We start from the raw sequence: 21,019 nt of genomic DNA, 5'->3' as shown, positions 1-21,019 counted from the left end.
TTCCGCCTTTAAGAAGAAGCTAAAGACCCAGCTCTTTCATGAACACCTCTGCACTTAATGATAATGATGCTACTGGTGATAATGACATTGAGGATATTGTAGATGTTGATTAGGATATTTGTGATGATGCTGACTAAACTGACCTTGATGATGATGATATATATATATGATGTACGTCGCTTTGGACAAAAGCATCTGCTAAATGAAATTGTAACGCTGTTACATAATTTTCTAATAATTGTAATCAGAAGAAGTTAATAGAGTTAATGTATTTATGTCAAATTTTTTCCGCTCTCTTGTAGGCAGTTGTTGCTTTCAGTCGTAACAACTGAATAAGGTTAGGAAGCTATGTTTAGGTGTTTTGGCCCCTTCAGTCGCCCCATGATACAAGCAGGTCCGACACGAGACATGTGAAGATAATCGCAACAGTCAACAGTGATAAACAATGCAGAATAGCAGCAACCACCCGTATGAGGAACACATTAGTAGAAAATGTTAACTAACTGTAAGCACCATTACAATACTACTGTATGATACAGAGGGCATTACTTCAAGGCAAGGCAAAGCAAGTTTGCGTTCAGCATCTAAGAACTATCTCCTGAGAACATACGGTATCTCATGCAAGCTTCCGCTCCGCAAAAGGATCTCTCTCTCTCCCCCTCTTTCTCTCGCCCCTCCTATGTTTTTAGCATCTTTGCATGCAGGGTTGCATCTCTCGCTGTTCTTCTATTTGACGTCTTAATAGTTCATAGCTTGTAGCCATGTAGGGAATGTTAAATAAAGCTCTGATGTGTAATTTGTCGCTCCACAAACATTCCTGCTCCCGGCCTACCCTGGGAGTTAATGCAAAAGATTTGTCATACACAAGCCAGGCACAGCTAGAGGAGGAGGAAAAACACCTATTCAATCTGAATTTCAATCTCCATAGGGCTGTATGCAAATGCATGCAAGCGGATGCTCTCTCTCTCTCTCTCTCTCACCCTCAGACTGCCAGAAAGCACGGTGCAGCTGATGAAACCAGGCTGCATATTATATTGTAGGTAGAAGACCGGTCTGTGGCAGGTAAAAGAGACAGAGGAAAATGAGAGGGAAACTGGGAGTACCTCACATTTCAAGAATACGTAAATAGGCAAGCTAGAACCCGACTGAATGCAGATACCTGAAGAAGGTAAAGAAGCTAAAATCCATTTTGATCATTTCCTCCAGGAAACCCTCCCCCCTTCCTTCCCCTGTCTCTCATTGCTGTGCCCTTCAGCATAATGTGGATGTGCAGCCTCTCTGGGGCTTTTTAGGGAATTGATGGATAATCAGATGATTACACAGAAAATCTCCATTGAGGACAATCCTCCCTGACAAACAAAGAGAAAGCTCTTTAGTTAATAAATAGGCTGAGAGACAGACAGAGTGAGAGAGTGTGAGAGAGAGAGAGTAAATAAATCCTGTCCTGGGTTGGCAGCACAATGCCAAATCTCTATCACATATTCATTTCATCCCAACAATCTGTGTGTGTGTGTGTATTTGTGCATGTGCGCGCGTATGTCACTCATTGCCAGAAACATCACTTCGTGGGGATGTCACTGAGTTTGCCTTTAGCTTTATCTTAATTTGAGCGTAGCTAAATAAATTTCAAGCTCTGGGCATATTTGTATAAGCCTTTCTGACAAAATTTGGATGAAGTTTATTCTTATGATTTCCTTATTTCTGAACTACTTTGCAGAAATAGAAAAAGTTTGCAGTGAAACGTAACTCAACACTTGTTCACGCACAGGGAAAAGACCTCGGGGCTGTCAATCTGAGCAAGCTGCAATCTAAACATGCAACAGTCATTCAAATTAATGTTAGGACAGAACTATTCAGTTCTAATAAATAGTACTTGCTAAGTGGATGCACAAACCCCAAATTCTTGATTGAATAAGTATTCATCTCCTTTAATCCAAAAAATGAAAGGCGGTAGCAGGCGCAGCTTTGTGAATACATGGATGGATTAATGTCATCTGAACACAATTTTTCCAAATGTTCTAACAAAACTGCCCAGGCTCTGCTCAGTTTTATGGCATCTGTGAGTGAACAGCATGCCGTACCATAAATTCTTGATTTGATTGAAGCCCGAATTCTGATTTGGCCATTCCAGGGCGACGTTTCAGGGTTTTTTTTGGTGCATTTCTTCAGATTCTGCTGCTTTCATTTTACCCTCTTCATTCACAAGCCTTCCAGGGTGTTCTGTAGAGAAGCAACCCCACAGCACGACGCTGCCACCACTGTGCTCCAGGCCGGGGATTGGTGCGTCTCAGCTCATGTGTGGCGTTTGTCTCTCACTTCCCCACGCACACACAGAAGCCTTCGTATTTTCAACAAAGCCTATGCGACATTGGTTTTTCTTTGTTAACCCTGTTTCTTGTATTTTCAGATAACCACATGTTCACTGAGGGTTAGATCCAGTTCTTAACCTACCCTCCTGAATCCAGTTCATTAATTTCAAGTGGACACGACCCTTCATTTGGATGAGGCCACACTTCTAAAACTTTAGGCGGTCTGTGGCAAATGGTGAAAATTGAGGAGGTCCAGGCCACAGTAAAGGGCGTGTGGAGAGGTTTTTTATTATTCTTTAGCCAAGAGAGGCCTTGCTTTGGCTATGTCATATGCCCACAGCAGTACTTTGGCCTTGATGGAGCGTGGTGGTTCTCTACTTGCACTCTAACATCTACAGGAGTGCTACAGTGGCTGGCAGAGTCACGTTAGCTATAGATGCTGGAGCAGTGCTGGGACTGCCAAGCTCAACCACTCTGCCAGCCTTGGCTTTGGCATCGGAAATGGGTCTGGAGGCACCACTGTTGAACAAGTTCCTGGCATTAGTGTGGCTCCAAAGGGGTAGGGGAAAACACACACAGAAAAAACAACTGGCTGTTGGAACCAGATGCTCTGGCATCAGGTAAACATTGCCTTCTTCACAGCTATGTGTGAACCTGCTTGGTAAATAGTTTTATCATTCTAGCTACATTGCCCCTGAGGGCCACAGCAACCTCTACCGTATGTAGAGGTCTTTACAAAAACTCCCTTAACATCAACGGTAAAGCACGAGTTAAGACCACCACATTTCAAAGCATATAAAGCCCTGCGGCTGTATAGGCAAGGTTGAAATCAAAGATCTATCTATCAATGCAGGATATAATCAGTAAACTTTTATCCAGCGCAGAAGAACATCAAAGGAAACTCAACAACATGTTTTGATAACAAAATGTGACATTTTCAAAGAGAAATTTGAGGTCTGCCAGTTCAAGACTGAAACTTTGTACTGACCCTTGTACTGTAGTCAGTAAGCACGGTATTGATCAAGTGTCTGAGAAGTGCTGCACTTTTAGACACTAGCAGGTGATAAACAAAACATGTAGAGACAGAGTGAACTGTGTAACCTGAAAGAGAATCGATCACAACAACATTCAGAGCAAATGTGAGTTACTGACATAAGGAAAGGAGCTACATGTGAGCAGATGTTAAGACTGAAGCTGGGTTAGCACAATGCAGGAAGCTGGGATGGTGGGGGCATGTTGCTTCCAGAACTAGTACAGCATGAAAAAATGTTTGAGAAGCAAATCTATGAGTTTGAAAGGTTTTGAGGCACCACAGCTGTTTAAATTAGACCAGATTTTTAAAGCTTTCACAGTGAAAATAATGCCATCTTTTGTGGCAACAATCAAGTGGTAACCTCAAGTTCTCCGTTTCGTTCTCTTTGGCGGCACCTATAGCGATAAATGGTAATTGCAGAAGCACACTGGCCAGATATCCAGACAGTGTTGCATGTGTGACGTCCACGGTTGGCTCCGGTTGTAACTCTTGATTTTGACGGTCACTTTCCTTTTTAGACTGTTTGCTTCATCTGAGCGTCAAATTTGTTTCTTTTTCTTTGGATTTTCACTTCTTTTTGAAGTTGTATCTGTAGTCATCGATCTTTTCTTTGTTTGTTCAGCCATAGTAGATTACTGTCTGTGAATGAACTCGCAACACTTGCAGAGACCGGAAGTGTGTTTGTTGTGTTAGCTCCGCCTACCCTCTCTGGCAGACCAACCACTGCTGGCTGATGGAAAACGTGTCACTAACTTAGCGCCGCTTTTGTGATTTTTTCTGCAAATTACGCATTAGACACCAAGTCTGTAATACTGCAAATGTAAAGGCCTTCATCAGTGGGCCATAGGCTCAAACACCATTGTGTTACCTCATTTGGCGATAGATAGTGACTTAACAGAGATTTATTTAAATGAAAACCTTTGAGATTATTACTTTAAACAGTAGAACAACGATGTGTCACATAGAGTAATATAACAGGAATGAATGGTCTGCAAAAACAAACCAGGTTTCACTTGTCTGCCGTAAGAACCCATAGAGTCCTCAGAGACTCATTCACCCTCAAGAGAAGTAGAACTAAAACTTAATGTAAAGGTATTGACATGTGATGTGATTATCTGCTTTATATCAAATTATTCAACTATCACCCTTTACAGACTGTAACATGAAGCTCCTCTAGCCCAAAAGGTGCCACTCTTTGGATGAGTTGCTGTTACACTGTTACAGAGGCTGTCCTTCAACATGTTGACCTGAGCGAAAGGTCCTTTAAGCAATCATCTCTCCTCTTGTAGCAATCCATTGAAACCCTACAATCCTGACGAAAGCTGTTGACCCCGTGCTCTGACCTCCAAAGAAGGGTCAAGCCAGAGGTGAATTCTTGTACTTAGATCAATGAACAATCAATAAACATAATATCTCGTTCAAATTCCAAGAGGGGAAAGCAAAACAATGTGAATGTTTCCATCACGACACAGTGAGAGGACACAGTGTGTGTTTTCAAGCACTACATAACTAGTGTGATGATGTGCACTTTTCTTATCCGCGAAAACTACATTTGATTGATTAATTGGTCTGAAAAAATAAAGTATATTTTTAAATGGGCTGACAAGGACTGAGTGACATCCCACAAAGTTTTTCCATTATCACACAATGCGGCCTATTTCAATTAATTCCAGCGTTACTTCTCAATCAATCAAAAAAAAGTCTTTCTGTGTAGATGTGGGTTTTAATTTTTCAGGAGACGGATACTGGACTGTGAGAAAATAGGTCTCGCCTCATCCATACAAATGGGACTTGTGTTTACTTGATAAATGGATGTCATTGTCTGTGAATGATCTCTTACACCATTTGATCCTAGATTGATTAAGCGTACTGCTCCCTGTAAAGGACTTAACAATGCAAGCATTGACAGGCAAAGCAGATTGAACAACCTCTACCTGCATTGACTTCCAGCAACCTCCTTTTCTTCTGCTGCCTCTCCTGCTTTTCACGCTCAGCCTTCTCCTTCGCCGCCCGTGCTCTCCTCTGCTTCTCCTCTGACTCCCTCCGCCTCAGGTTCTCCTTGAGTGCTTGCTGTGGGGAGAGAAAGACACAGAGGGAGAGAGAGAGAGAAAGTGAGAAAACGGCAGAAAGAAAGAGGAAACAAGACGGATTGCTAAGTGGGGTTAATTACAGAAGTGTAGAGCCTGTCAAAGGCAGAGGCAGCTGTCAAACCCCACAGACGTCTTTATCAAGCACCATTAAAGTCAGATGAAGCTTCTGAGGTGCACTGCCGGCCTGGTTTTAACTTCAAACACGAGAGTGAGAGAGAGAGAGATCCATAAGAGCGATAGAACAGGGACCTCAGGACATGGATAGAAGCTGCTGGTTGATTCATTTTCTGGTTTTTCTTTTGACTCTTTGCTGCTCACTTTAAAAAGTATATATTTATTCCTATTTTTAGTTATTATCAACCTAAATATTTTATAGATCTCTTTTGTTTTTGTCTTTAGAGTCTCCCAAAACCTCCCAGGGAGGATCGCCTTTCAAGAGAAAAAGATGAGTTGTTTAAAACATGATACTAACACAGTGTAAAACATATAAAGTATATAAATGCACAGCAATGCCACAGTGTGTGTCAGTGTGCGCAGGTGTAAGGGTCAGTATGAGAGCTTCAGCATCACCCAGTGACTACTGAGTGAGCCTTTTTTCCAGTCACTTAATAGGAGGCGAGCTCAATAGTAATGTTAACAGCTATACAATTCAATTGTAATGGGCTGTACAGAAAGTGCTGAGCTGAACACAGCTTAGAGGTGCTGTGTAGGCGGATGTTGACGTCTAGCACACTACCTGCATTTCAGCTGTGAACAAAAGTCCACATTTTAATCCACTTGAATTTGACAGAATCTGTCTATTAGAAACCAGTGTCAACTTCTAGGTTTGATATAAATTAATACAGCAACTTTCTTGCACATTAACTCCTTGAAGGTTGAGACACAAGCTACACATATATATCACATCATAGAATTCCATTTCTCTTGTAAGGGAATAGTGTAGTTGGACTCCATTTATTCTCAATGGACTAGGATTACTTTGTGGACTTGTTTGGTAAACTCCAACTGAAGAAGCAACCATTCATTTTTCTTTTGCGTCAGGCCTCTGTGTTCAGAGAGCACTGGATAAATGTGGGCAGACATTTCTATCAAAAACAACTGGAATACAAAACCAAATGTGCAACCACATAAGAAAACCATTAACTTTAAGTTATAATCTCGAAGTTTCATTCTATTTGGCGGCACCTTGTGGCGATAAACGGCATTTGCAGGAGTACACTTTCCAGATAACCAGACATCCACGGTTGGCTACGGTTGTAACTCTTGATTTTCCTCACTGACGGTCACCTTCCTTTTCAGACTGTTTGCCTTCATCTGAGCGTCAAATTTGTTCCTTTTTCTTTGTATTTTCACTTATTTTTGAAGTTATATCTGTAGTCAACGATCTTTTCTTTGTTTGTTCAGCCATAGTATATTACTGTTTACTGGCAACACTTGCAGAGACCGGAAAAGCAGCCGCTTAGCTCCGCCTACCCTCTCTGGCAGACCAACCACTGCTGGCTGATGGAAAACGCGTCACTAACTGGGCGCGGCTTGTGATTTTTTCCGCGAATGTCGCCACCAACACCCAGTCTGTAATACTGCAAATGCAAAGGCTTTCATCAGTGAGCCATAGGCTCAATCACCATTGTGTTACCTCATTCGGAGATAGATAGTGACTTAACAGACATTTATTTAAATGAAAACCTTCGAGATTATATCTTTAAGTGACTTTGGGCCTGTTTTGACCAAACACACATTTCAACCACAGACAACAAATTCCAGTTTTAGTTTTTGGGCTGTAGTGCATTCTTCTTATTTATACAATTGTGAAGTTTCAATAATTATAAGCAAGGAGCTTGCAGCATGACATGTAATAAACCGTTTTAATACAAGACCTTAAACTGAAAGAACCAGCAGTGGTTTCTATTAGGTCCTAGGACAGGTATGCCTTTAAATAGTATTGATAATATGATGTAGGAAACTTGTCACAGAAGGTCGTTAATTCTACTCTGTCTGTCTTTGAAGAATTATCTTACAGATGCACCTTCTACTGTATATCAAGCACTGAATGTGCACGCTCTATAATCCCAGTGTCAAATGCTTGTTAAGCTTATACAATGGTGTCTATAGCTCAATAATGCCAGAGCCGAGAGACGGACAGCATATGATTTAACAGAGTGCTAGCATGATTGCCATCCTGATCAATAGTCAGTCACTTAAAGCCAGCGAGTCTGGGCTTTTATCAAACACCCAACTCCTCCTCCTCGTCCTCCTCATCCCCCATCCTCTTGCGTTATTCACACAGCGCAGCTTGACAGGCAGGTCAGTAATAGAATACTAATGCCAAACCCACATGAATGGATACACACAGAAACGCACACTACGAGAGCTGTGCGGTATATGGAAAGCTACAGTGGCATAATAAAGAGGGGCAGTCACTTATTGAGGCCCAGTGACAGCCTCTAATTACGTCCGCACACACTGACCATTGTTGGAAAGGGTATAGTCAACTCGATTCAAAACATATCGGTGGAGATGATTCAGCATCAACAAGCCACTTGAAATATAGAGCAACAGCAACTGGAATAATTACTAATAGTAGGGTGTAACAGTATATAATAGGGCCCATTTGGTACTGCTCCACCATAACGAGCATATCCTTGATCCCCATATTCTCTATGGTTGTGTATGGCACTAAATAAGCAGTCAAATCACTCTGTTGTATGCCTCTTCAGCAGATGCTCCCTATCTGCTCACACTGACCTTGATCTTTGACTGGAAAAAATCTTGTTTTCTTGCATATAAACACACCACATGGAAATGTTGGTTTGCTGACAACACAGCAGACAAACAACATTTATCTTTACCCCCTCACTTAAAAGATAATAGGCGCTAACAGGACTGATGTGTACGGCTCGGCAGGTTCACAGAAATTCAGGAGAAGAAGAGAGTGCCGAAGAAAAAGAGAGAAGACGGGAAAGATGAATACCAACTGTCTGAGACACACTGACGCTTTTCAGAGCTCTACTTTCAAATGAAACCAACTCCTCCACAAAATTAACTTTGATTTGATGGAATGAAAATGTCAGTTGCTCCTGGCAACCACTGATTCACAAATGACTATATTCTTAATAGGCATCCAATCTGCTAAATTACGGGCAGAGAGAATGAGGAAAAAGAAAAGGCCGGAACAAGAGTACAGACACATAATACATTTCAATAATTAAGTGATCCCAGGTTACACGTTAGACAGCTGTGATGGATGCCTAATGTGAACTTAGTCAAACTCTAACAATACTTCCCCTCCTCATATTAAAGCAGCTCTCTCATTAAATTGTCAAATTCAATTACGAAAGTTTGATGTAAACACACTTGCACTGTAACAAACAAACGTCACAAGCCTCAACCAAAACACATTTCATATAGACGGCGATTCAGTTGGGAACAAAAGCCTTAAATACTGTTTAAAAAACTGCATGCGACACAACTTGTAAGATGTAGGTTTGGTTTGTCTGTTGTAAACAAAAACACGGGGAAAACAGAATATGCCCTTCAAGCCAGCATCACAACATTACAATGATATTACCAAATGTCAGCCAATGATATAAATACAGACTCTTAAAGGAGCAATTTGCCCCTGGAAAAAGCCACTGTCAGTCAAAGCTGGTGTTCCTTGTAATCGATAGAAGCAATAATATTTGAAATTGACGCCATAGCTGTGGAGAATGCTCCTCGCACATTCTACTTTTCTACAACATCCAGCATCTATTGCTCCTCTCCTTCTGAAAGGAACGGCCCAGCGAGTGAAATACTACCGTTTCCAGACAAGGACAATGATTGCTGCAGGCAATGGCTCAGAGCGGTACAGAATCCAAGATACGACGAGAATATACCGGCGGATCGTCTAAAAAATCTTCAGGTCTGCAGTCTACATTTCAAACCTGACGATTTTGAACGAGACATGACATCGGAGGCGGGCGTCCTAGATTGAGGAAGTGCAGTTTAGCAAGCTCCCTGGCAGACTATGTAAAACGCGTCATCTGGCGGAGGTTTTCCAGGGCCCATGGAGAAGCAGATAGCATCCTTCGAAAACACAGGGCATAATTGCATGTTTTTCTACCATGATGGCATTAGCTCCCCATAACAGCATGATAGGACAGAGGTTGAAATACGGCAAACTGGCCCTTTAAGGTGTTTACTTTATTTATTCAACAGGAGTCTACAGCTGTGTTAGCAGCTCTGTGAAGCTACACTTCAGCACAATCATACTCAACATACTCCAAATGACTCCAAAAGATGTTAGCGTGCTGATGTTTAGCATGCAACGTAGTTAAGCATCCTAACAATCGCTACTAATGAGTTGGGACAAAATACAGCAGAGGATGAGAGGAAAGTCACTGTTGTTCAGGTATGTAGCCATTAGCCAAATTACTATTGATGGTGTTGGATCAAAGATCAGAGGATTAAAGTCATTTTAATTCATCCTTTGGGGCTAAAAATGCCAAGAGCAAATTCCACAGCAATGCAGGCAATAGTTGTTAAGATATAATAACCATCTACTGGTGAAGTTTGGGGAACACTCAAGGGAATACAAATTATCAGACGTATTCCTTTATCATGAAAATCTGTAAAAAATAGTTGTAAGGATATTTATATGTGCAAACTTGGAACAACAAATGACTATCTCTTGGTGTCCATAGAAGTGAGAGCACCTGATTCAGTGATTTCACCTTCTGTGGACGATGAATGATATTCAGTGAATGGCAGGTAGTTTCCATAATATGGCTATGGAGATCTAAAGAGGAAGTCTGAAAAGGAAAATTACATCTTATCTGAAACCAGACCCTTTACTGCTGCCAGGAGCCGCGAGAAAACATTGATTAGTCAATAATGGGTCAATACGACAAGTGGGCCTGTTTAAGAGAGGATCAGTCTTAAACTTCACAAAGAGAAAAGAACAGGAAAAGAGCAGCTTAAGAACATTACATGCAAACATCCTTGTTAAATCAAAACTGATATGATCACAGCCAGTGGAGAAAGGCCACGCTGTCTTCTGAAATCACAAAACCAATTAGTGATGTAATAGTAAAAGAAAAAGTAGTGCAGTAACTTAAAAAAAGGTCATGTTAAACAAAGCGAAAGCAGGTTTCGCTTGTTTTTTAACTGAATTAAACTTGAAGGAAAAACTTGGAGAAGACGTGAAGAAGAATTGATTTTGAGAGATGGTGACGAAAAACCTGAAACTACAGAAAGATGAAGAGTCATGTGATTTTTCGCTCTCTGACAAAGCATTCAATTTTACTGTAATGTTGATGTGAAGGAGAGAAAGAGGTAGAGAGAGAGGGTGAGAGTGAGAGAGAACCAGCTCTCAGAGGAAATTGCCCTCCGCTCTCCTTCATCACTGCAGGTCTGCTTCCCCCTCCTCCTCTCCTGGATGTCCGCCATTAGACACGCTCAATTGGATTCCTGTCAGATGTGCGGCCTCGCCCTGGGTCTCCTTCCTACGGGTGACTGAGCATGCTGTATGTGTGTGTACGAGTGTGTGTGTACCTCTTTTTGTGTGAAAAAGCTAAGCAGCTTTCCCTATAAAAAAAATAAAAAAAACGCCAATACAAAATGGCATACGCACACAAACAAACACACAGAAACACACAGTCCACAGGCAACATGCACACAGTTCAAGGCTCAGTTCGCTTCAGGCGGAGGTCTGGAGACAGCACGCACCTATTAGCATGGGCCTTGGCACAGCAGGGTAAATGCTGACACAGATTTGACCGAGAGGTTACGCTGCTGAGATTTACTGTATGCCTACGTTCATTGACCTAGCCTTGGCTTTTCCCAAGATATGTCTGTGTGATGTGACCATTTGAACGAATTGCTGAGGGTGTAAGCTGCTTACACCTTGACCTATCGCTGGGGAATAAATAGCTACCTTGGGAGTTTTGACCATATAATGCCAGTCTTTATAACACTTGGCTTGTTCACCTTTCACTGGCTGAGTCATTAACTGTTATGTTTGGTCAGAACATAAAAAGCTGCTACAAAACCCAAGCCTGACCCATGGAGCTAAAATCGGTTACAGCTGCAATATCAAACACCATCAGGCCAATATCATGTGGTATCTATTCTCAATATCATTACATTAATGCATAGGACATATTGAGGTATGGCATACATTTGCACGCGCAAGTCAAAGACAAATTTCTGGCTTTTGCATGCAAAATGTGTCTGACCACAGCCAGTGGGGAGCTGGGCTTTGGCCATTAAAGTAAGCAAAAGAGTCACAGCACATATACCGTGATGTCATGGGATCAATAGCATCAGTAAAAAACAGGGGAACAGACAGGTTAAAGGCAACTCATCTGGGAGCCTCTGTTTCTTTGAGCCTGTGAAAGTGTGTAGAGACTGTACTTCCTTTTGTCACAAATTGGATGCCACATACAGCAGCCAGTATATATAGGATATGTGTTAACTATGTGTGAGGATGTGATTTTAAACACATTCAAAGGGAAGAGGACAAGTTCTTTAACGTAAATGTGCTTTTGTGAAAATAGGTCTCTTTTAATGAGCTTTGACATTGGGATCAGTTGACTTAAAAATGAGTACCAAATCAGAGAGGGAAGTACTTTTAGAGGTTGTAAACATAATGAGATCTTACATTGTTTTTTGTCTGGATGGCTTAAAAAAACACACTGATTCTCAAAAGGCAGTAGTTAGTTTAGTGGTGGGGCATCCTGCTGCAGCAAAGGAAACTGTGCCTGTTGAAAAATTTAAATAAAAATGAAAAATGAATGGAAAATAAAAAAAGGGAAAACTGCAGCAAATAATGAGGGAAAAAAGGAAATATGTGTACAGCAAAAATAATGTAAACTCAACAACCAGAAAACTCTGCATATCCAGTGAGCTGAGAGTAAGTTTGTCAGGCATCTAGAGGGAGGGAGCGACGTGGAACAGCTTGATTTCTGACCCGAGAGAGGGGACCAGATGAGAGAGGTTTTTTTAAGCAGGGAGAATGTTAAAAAAGAATCAGTACCTCTTTATGTTGCCTCATTACTCCACTTTACACCCTGGTTCAAATAGTAACACACTCTCTTGTCTGGTCTCTCTCTCAGGTCGAAAAGGGCTGCTTGTTTCACTTGTTGCTCCCTCTGGAAGCCTGGAGAACTTTTGTTTTGATAACTGGAGATGCAGCGTTATTCTGTTGTGTTTCTGGTGTTTTTTTGCAGTGTTTGCTGTGACTGTATTTGTTTTGGCTTTCTGCTTTTTGTATTTGCAGCGTGTTTCTGTTGCATTTGTTCTGGAATTCATTCATTTAAATTGGTATCATTCAGGGTACGCCATCAATGTAACTGTTAGTATCGTGCACAATTTAATGAAGACATAACAGACAAAATTGTTAATTGAAAGCCTTTAAAGAAGTCTCTTGTCAGACTTCCCAGTGGTTCAAAAGTGAAAGAGTATTTATACTACTATGAACTACATCAGCATCCATGGGTCGTTCTGCCTTCGTAGTCAGAGCTGCATGGCCCAAGTACCTGGGCATTCTTTTTTCTTCTTCTGTGGGGAATGTTTAAAACAGGATTTAACCCACCGCTGAAAAAGGATTTTGGAGAAATGCCGTTACAATAATCACTTTGGTCACCCTTTGGAAGCTAAAATGAACAAATTATGAAAATTATAACACAACAATGTGTTTCTGACATGTTGATGTCGTAACCATATTTTAGCTGGTTGAAAAATGGTTGAAATGACATCTTTGACGTTCAGACCTGATTTCAGCCTGTTTTCCACCACATTTAAACGTTGGATTCCCGGTTGGTGCTCACTGGGTTAGTTTAGAGAATACATTTGTGTGCAGTAAACAGTAAATGTCTGCATGAGGCACAAACACAGACAGAGAGGGATTTAAGGATTGGAGCAAAGACATGAAAAATAGATCCTTGTCTGACCCTGTCTTCTCAGATTCACTTTCTGAAGTATACAGTTTAATGGCCATGAAGAAAGGATCAAAATAATTCATTTCATACTGAGGACATTCAAGAGAAAAATAACTTTGTATTGTATATAAGGTTGCAAAAAAAATATTGCCTGTCCTCTAACAGTTATTAGAGTTACATTTTCGCATTAAGACCCATACCCCACCCCGACTGTCCCTGAAAAACACGCAAATGTAGAGACAAAGCCTTGGAGTACAAGAAAATGTAAAGCATAACTAATGACTATGCAGGAAAAAAGGCAAAGAGGCATGAAATCCATTTGTGTGTGTGAGGTAGATGTTAAGATGGGGGCAGGGCTGGAACTTTAGTAGGCTAATTAGCTACTATTATCTGTCGCGCCCAGTGGCCTGTGCCACTAATCCCGCTGATTAAACACAGTGGGTCTCCACAGCTCCACAGCTCACAGCAGCACCGGACTGATAAGGCCACAGAGCTCAGTGATGACATAAATGTCTTGGTGGGACTGGACTACACAGGACTGGCACTGTTCTGCTTTGCATATACCACAGGACACTGATGTGAGAATAGCAAAAAGAAGTTAAGGTGTTGTCTGGATACCGCCAATGCATACAAATAGAAGTTAAAGTTTAAAAGAGTTTCCAGACATCCACTCAAGATTTACTGCGGTTCTTCTCAAACCGCGACACAATACTCAAGCTAAAATGTCATTTGTCTTGTGCTTTTGCTATTCAGGGCTGTTTACAACAAAATGCAGCCTTATCCCTTAAAATTCAAAACACTTAAATTCCTGAGTGGACCCAGTAACCACTCCAAAGCGAGGACTCTTTCAGCATGCACCATTGCTATAAATACAGATGTAGTAAGTAACAAATGAAAGAAGAACACAAACGCAAATTGCTCATTTGGCCTTAACATAAAACGCATTGTGGAACACCAATCAAAGTAAATTGGCACTCCAAGATTTCTTTGTTTAATAGCTGTTTATGTATCAATGGGCACAATTTAAGTAAATTATTTCACAGCCAATAAATAACATTTCTAGTCAACTTCAGCTATAAAATGTGTTTTAAGTTTCACTCACGATAGGGCTGGACAATTAATTGAATATTAATCCCGATTTTGTTAAATAGTTGATTGATGCTTTAATTACGCTTAAATGCTCGATGATTCCCTAAAAAAGACCGACGTAATGCTACAACATTAACTCACCGCGAGTGTGCGTGCACTGTGACCACGCCTCTTGCCTCGCCTCATTTATTCAACACTGCTAAAAAGTGTACACTATTTATCTGTTAATTCAGTTGGCTTTAATCGATTGATGTTCTCTGCAATTAGGTGGAAAAAAACATGTGCCTAATATATCAGTTCATATATCATCAAAATCGGCAAACAGGGTTGGAAAATATCAGCAAAATAACCAATATAGTGAAACTTCAATGGGGAACAAATCTGAATACTTAGTATGCATCAACTCCTCCACCATATTTACTTCCACACAACATATTCAGAGACAGAGTTTTACTTTTTCTCGTTTAACACATAATCAGTAAAGAGTACTCACAGTGAACATGGAGCGGAAGTTGCTGAGATCAGTAAACAGCTCCTCCACAGAGGTCTTCTTTGGATCAACTGCAAAGTACTCCAGCATGTTCTGATACAGCGTCTCCATATTGGTGTGCATGATCACCAGTTTGCCGTATTGCTCCCGCGCAACCTTGCTGAAGCTGTAAAGGTTGTGGTCAAGGTCAGATTGATGCATCATAGATTACGTGTTAATTAAATGTTTGCACAAGCAAACTGCTCAACTATTAAACAGCAGAAACAGTGGAGATAACAACACATTCACACTTGGTGCCATAACGACCTGAAGCTGGAAAACAGACTGTCAGTAGTAGACTGTGATGTTGGCGTTCAGAGCTCTGGTACTGTCAGTCAGGTTACTACTACAGTGTGTTCACGGCTCTGACCCCCTGCAGCCTGCAGCATCTGTGACTCATGTCTGCCTGCTGGCAAAGTGTGCTGGTTTATTTGACATGCATAATATTATAAACAAGAAACAAATGAATAAATTCTTCTCTGAAAAGAATGAGCCATTAATCTGCAGCACTGCTACTTTGGGCGTTGTGCATTGATTCTACTGCACCTTTGTACCACTCTTATTTCCACGCACATAAAATCAGATTATAACTGAATGAAAAGGTTACTAGTACAAACATTAAAATCAATGCAAATACAGACGCTAAATACATGAACAGTAAACTGTGCTCTCTGTGCTGGTTCTGTGACAGAAATGCAGCTGCCAAACTCTAACAAGAGCGGGTCCTCACAGACATGGATATATGCTACATTACACACAGATCAAACAAATATTACTGATTTTATGATCGCCTGAACAGTAGTCCGTGCCCAAACTGACTAGCATGGAAGATTGAAGAGCATGAAAAAAAGGTCCTGCTGGTTAAACCTAGCAAAGCAAATGACAGCTCTGCTCTGCTGGAACCTTTGTGTGTGTCTGTGGATGAGGACAAATGGATAATGGTTGTGTCAACATAAGCTGGAGAGGTGTCAGTGTCAGAGCAAAGTGAGAGGGAAAGCGAGAGCACTAATACAGATCCCGCCTGCTACTGAGGCATACTGTTAAGCGAGTCTGCTGTAAGTCACCACACACACACACACACGCGCACACACAATACGCTCTCAATATAGAAAGCTAGCAAGCATGAATTTTCTGCTCAGATATAATTTTATATATCATCTTTATTATAGGCTGTCTTTCCTCAGCAGCACTTTTCCACATGATAACCCTGTTTAATACAAATCTAAGCTCAGAAATAGAATCTAGATAAGAATCAGACTATTTTCTGTGCAAATCAGAGAAAAAATGATGGCTCCCTAACAAGCCGTCTTGCTTATGACCCCAACATCATTGTCTCATGGTGGATGACGAGCAGCAGTGTCTGTCACTGTGTGTGTGTGTGTGCTATCACTATTATGTGAGGTGGCTCTCTGGCTCCTATTGTGCCCCTTCATTATGGCTCAATTGATGGACCTATTTGATGCCTGGCGTCAGTTGAATCTGGCTGGGGATGGGACTACCTATTCACAGCTGGGTAAATGCTGTTCAATAGGCCCTGCTCTCAGATTGACTTGTCAGTAATATCTTTCCAAGCCAGGAGCTAGGGGAAAGAGGCATGAGGAAAGCCTGAGCTGGTGATGGAAAGCAAGAGAAGGAGGAGAAAAAAAAGAAGAAATAGCCCAGAGCCAAGGTTGATAAGTATCATGGGGTGCAAAATATCGCTCCTGACTTCTTCCCTATTCCAGAGAAAGTAGTGGTTCACTGCAGCTCGTTCTGAAGAATTCCTGTTCACTCTTGCCTTCTTACTGATCCTTTACCCCCCTCCTGACTCCATCATATTTCCTCCTCCCATACTTTATTTGCTCTTTCTCCTTATGCTTTGTTTTTACCTGTTTTTAATCTGCCACTTTTTCAAGCACATTCAGGAGGTGTAAGAGGAGAACGATACAACAGTAACTCTCCACTCGAGGAGTGACGTTGGGATGGCATTTTCATTGTTACCGGTGTGATACTCAAGGCTTCTCGTGTTCAGCTGGTGAAAGGAGATTTCACTAGACGAAATAACGATGGCTGCAGGTGATTACACTGTGTGTATATATATATATATATATTTTAAATGATCGTATTGCATTTCAAGAGGCTTCTTTACGATGAATTGTCAAACATCTTCAGGAATGAAAGAGCCATTCCTCTTACGTTTGCTTTAGCAGATTTAAATACCATGTGGCCTTGATGACTGGAAATCATCGTAGATATTCGTAGATTTATTTTTCAATAATGGTTAGTATACATTCATTTGCGAGATTGACATATTTTCAAAGATATTCTGTGCATTAAAAAGATTCAAAATGTATTTAAGACAAGCTCCAGGCATGTGTTAAGACATACAAAATGTTCTGCTTTAAATCATAAATTGTGTCTGATGTTTTTTTCTGCAAAATGTGTTAAATTATCTTCCCAAGGCATCTCCTCCTTCTCCCTCATTAAAAATTCCTAAATCTGCATAGGCCCCGCCCACTATGCACATTTCCAACCGCACCCTCTGGCGCAAAAAACAAAACACGTCTCTGCTATGGTTTAGCGGCAACTTGTTGAAACGTGGCTAGCTTGAAATGTAGTAATTAGCAGTAGTAACGTTAACGTTAGTAGTCAGTAGTGAGTTTGCAAAAATAACGATGACAGATACAGCTGTCTTGCACATCGCCAAAGTGGTTGTGGTTGTGTGTTGGGTTTAAGTCCCAAAAACATCAGCACAGTCCAGAGTTTGAGCCTCACAAAAGGATGGCTTTGTGTGAATATGACGCCCGAGCATCCTAACATACATTATTTTGATTGAATGTATGTTGCTTAAACAGCTAGGCCCTTAACAGTTTCTGTGTGTCTAGTTGACTTTTGGATTCCATAAACTAGCTTTAACACTCAGAGTTAAACTTGACATGTCCTTTTTCTGGAGGCCTACAGTGAGTTCAGAGGACTTTAAAAAAAAACCTGATGGAGTTCAAAATCATTGTTGCAAAGTTTAGACATTTTGTGACAAGGCACCTTAATTGGAAAGCTAAGCAGGGAAAGACAGAGCTGTCAAATTCATTCCCAGTGAACCCTTCTGTGTTGCACTCAAGTTCTCTGCCAACTACCACAGCACAAGCCATGAGTGCCCCAGCCCCAAGGCTATTGATCAAAACTACATGAAGGAGGCTAGGTACAGGGTGTATTATTGAACACGCACTTACACACCTGGTCTGAGACATGCCCGTCAACTTGATCCACTAGAACTACCTCAGAGGCCAGTGAATAATTAACAGTGCTGCCAAGCAGAAATGGACAGCTGTCAGAATTTTAAAGAGTGTATTTATTTGTTGTTTTCTGAATTAGCGTTTTGGTGAAATTATCATAAACTAAAAACTAAGCAAAACATACTAACTTGTTCTTTTTCTGTTTACAGGAAAGCTGCATATGCTTTATATTGACACGTATACATGCATGTATATAAAGTAACCTCTAAATAAATCATTCAATATTGATTCTGGCTCCCTGCTTTTATTCTTATATACACTACACAGAAACATTCTGACTTCTATGTACACATTGTATGCTGCTACAATTCTTGTATTTTTATCTATTCTTCATCTACCTGTGTGTAAATAGCCCAAGCTTTGTCTTTTTTGTCCTTAGCTGCAGGTCTATTTCTGAGTAAGAACACTAAGAGCAACTTAAATGTAGTAACACTTCTTTCATGTGTAAACCTATTTGGAAATGAGGCTGATTCTGAACATGACCTATCAGTGGCAGAAAGACAAAGGAGGCTTTATCTCCATCCTACCTTTCTTACCCTTCCCTTCATTTTGAAGTTGCCCTCAGTGTGTGCCTTTCGAAAGGAGAGCTGAGAGGGTTACTAAAATAAAAGCTAGACTATAAAATGGGATGCCACTCATGGCTTGTTGACCTCATCGACCCAGTATCCATGGAAAAAGGAGACTTGTCCTTGAAACTCTCTCCTTTGTACTTCAACGGCACATCATAGTAACTCTGTTGTTGTCATGGGTAGTTTTTGAATTAACAAAGCTGTGAAAATTATCTATTTTTTAGGGAGAGGGAACGAATCGTTTTCACAAAATAAAGTTTTCCATTCAAACTGCCTTACAAAAATCACAACAGGGGATGGAGTCTAGGTTGAGAGTGCTAGGAACTAATAGAAGACAGCGTGAGTATTTAATTGTGTTGAAGGCAAAGGAAGTGTGTCTAATTGGGTGTTTGATCAACTACAGCCTTGAGAGGCTGAAGTTCAGTTACAGGTTATGAAAACCTGCTCTTTTGCCAACCCGTGTAACCCCACATTGTTTTAATTTAACATACAAATTCAAGTTATAGCAACATTCGTCCAACTTCCATTCTGTTTGATTCATTACACGGACTGGTGGGTGAATAATCCATGCGTGTGTAAAGGATATAGCCATTTTAGTGAAGAACATGTCGTTGGGGTCATCAGGGGAGGAGAAAGTCTCCAGGTCTCTCTCCAGCTGCAGCAGCTGCCGCTCCATCTGCCTGAGGCTCTTTTCCAGATTCTCTGCAGACACTGAAACACACCCACATATGTACAGTTTATATATCAAGACACGCACACATTTACAAAAGCACACAGAAACACAGCAACGTGAAGAGGAAACGAGAAGAAAGAAGCAGAGAGAGGGCAACTCAATTACAGGTATAATCAAATTCGTTATTATTTTGACGTTTTCAAAGAATCGGAGAAAAACAACGCACGGGAAAAATAACAGGGAAAATGAAAGAGGAGCTCAATTGCAAAGCATGGTTATTATGGGTTCACACTGTGCCAGAAACATCATGGGGATAAACAATGACTGAAGCAAAAATAAACATCAAGTGAAGGTGCGTTCAAGACACAGCTTCTTATTATTCTTTGCCTCATGTACTCACGCGTAAGTCATAAACAACTAAATTATACGATGCCCTTTCTGACACGCAAGCTGAAGTGAATGTGTGAAGTCGCAGCTAGGTTTGCTCATATATTTCAGCTGTATGTGTGGCTTTTCAGAGAGCAAACAGAAGAGCAGATTAAAAACTGCAGCCTCAAAGTATGAGGATTTATGTATAAGTAGAAATCTTTCTACGCCCTTCATCCTTTGTCTTCAGCCGTACCAACAGGTGCATAGATCAGGCAGGTGGGAGAGCAGGGGGACATTTAGCCTAACTTTCTGTTAAGTTGGTCATGGCTGACACTTTAAGCTAGTCCCTGAATATAGCATATGGCTTAAATTACCCTGATTAGACCCTGCTTGACAAAAAGGCATAAGCTGCTTATTTTTAAGTCGTTTCAAATGTCCCTTGATCCTAATACTTGCTTTACGAAAAGGAAAAAAAGGGAGAGAGAACTGCAATGTAGCTAAGCCTCTCACTGAGTTTATAACATAAACCCCATTAACTGATGGGAATGTTCTGTCTCGGACACATACACTTATTCGATCTGACATCTTAGCAACAATTTATAAAAAGTCTGCAGTAGCTGGATTGCACAATTTCCTTTTTAAATAGTAAAATTCAATGTGGATTGAGTCTGGTCTTTTCACTGCAGGTAAAGGTGAGCGTGTGCATGTGTAAACACAAACTACACATTTATGCATTCATGCAGCTCGCTGAGAGGAAAAGTCAGATGACACGTTCTGCTGTCACTCGTGTTTGAGAAAGAGGGGGCGAACTCAAGGCAGCAACAAAGGAAATAAAGTCGCCATATAACACTGACTTAAGTACATCCACTGCATCTGCACCTGACAAATGATTATCACATCCCAACACACTCCTTGTACTTATAATTATTTCATGCCTGGCTTTTTCTCAGAGTCCTATTTTTACTCTATAGCAATGTATCTGTCAAATCTCCATCCCTTTTCCCCGCTCTCCTTCCTGTTCTCTAATAGTAAGCGCTGACACTAATAGTTAAGAGTCAGTCGAAGGCAGTGAAAATGCCACAGCACACCATTCCTTTAAAAATCTTGTCACAGAGCACACTGTGACCAATGATGTCTCAATCAGAACAGTATTCACAGAGCAACTGC

At 40.9% G+C, this 21,019-nt stretch overlaps 1 protein-coding gene across 1 annotated transcript in view; it reads right to left on the bottom strand.

Annotated features, from left to right (window-relative positions):
* LOC138584955 (protein diaphanous homolog 3-like) overlaps positions 1-21,019 on the bottom strand; it is a 174,609-nt gene that overhangs the window by 58,622 nt on the left and 94,968 nt on the right. The window contains exons 23-25 of the mRNA XM_069657154.1: positions 19,397-19,521; positions 14,934-15,098; positions 5,277-5,412 (exon numbers count right to left, since the gene is read on the bottom strand). Coding sequence (XP_069513255.1) covers positions 5,277-5,412; positions 14,934-15,098; positions 19,397-19,521 — 426 coding nt within the window. The remainder of the gene's footprint in view (positions 1-5,276; positions 5,413-14,933; positions 15,099-19,396; positions 19,522-21,019) is intronic.

Source organism: Semicossyphus pulcher, unplaced genomic scaffold (genome assembly GCF_022749685.1).
Source record: "Semicossyphus pulcher isolate SPU_LCO1_2020_fin unplaced genomic scaffold, fSemPul1.0.p SCAF_1, whole genome shotgun sequence".
NCBI classification, from domain to species: domain Eukaryota; kingdom Metazoa; phylum Chordata; class Actinopteri; order Labriformes; family Labridae; genus Semicossyphus; species Semicossyphus pulcher.
Note: the sequence above shows the minus strand (reverse complement) of the source record. Positions and strands in the feature narration are given on the sequence as shown.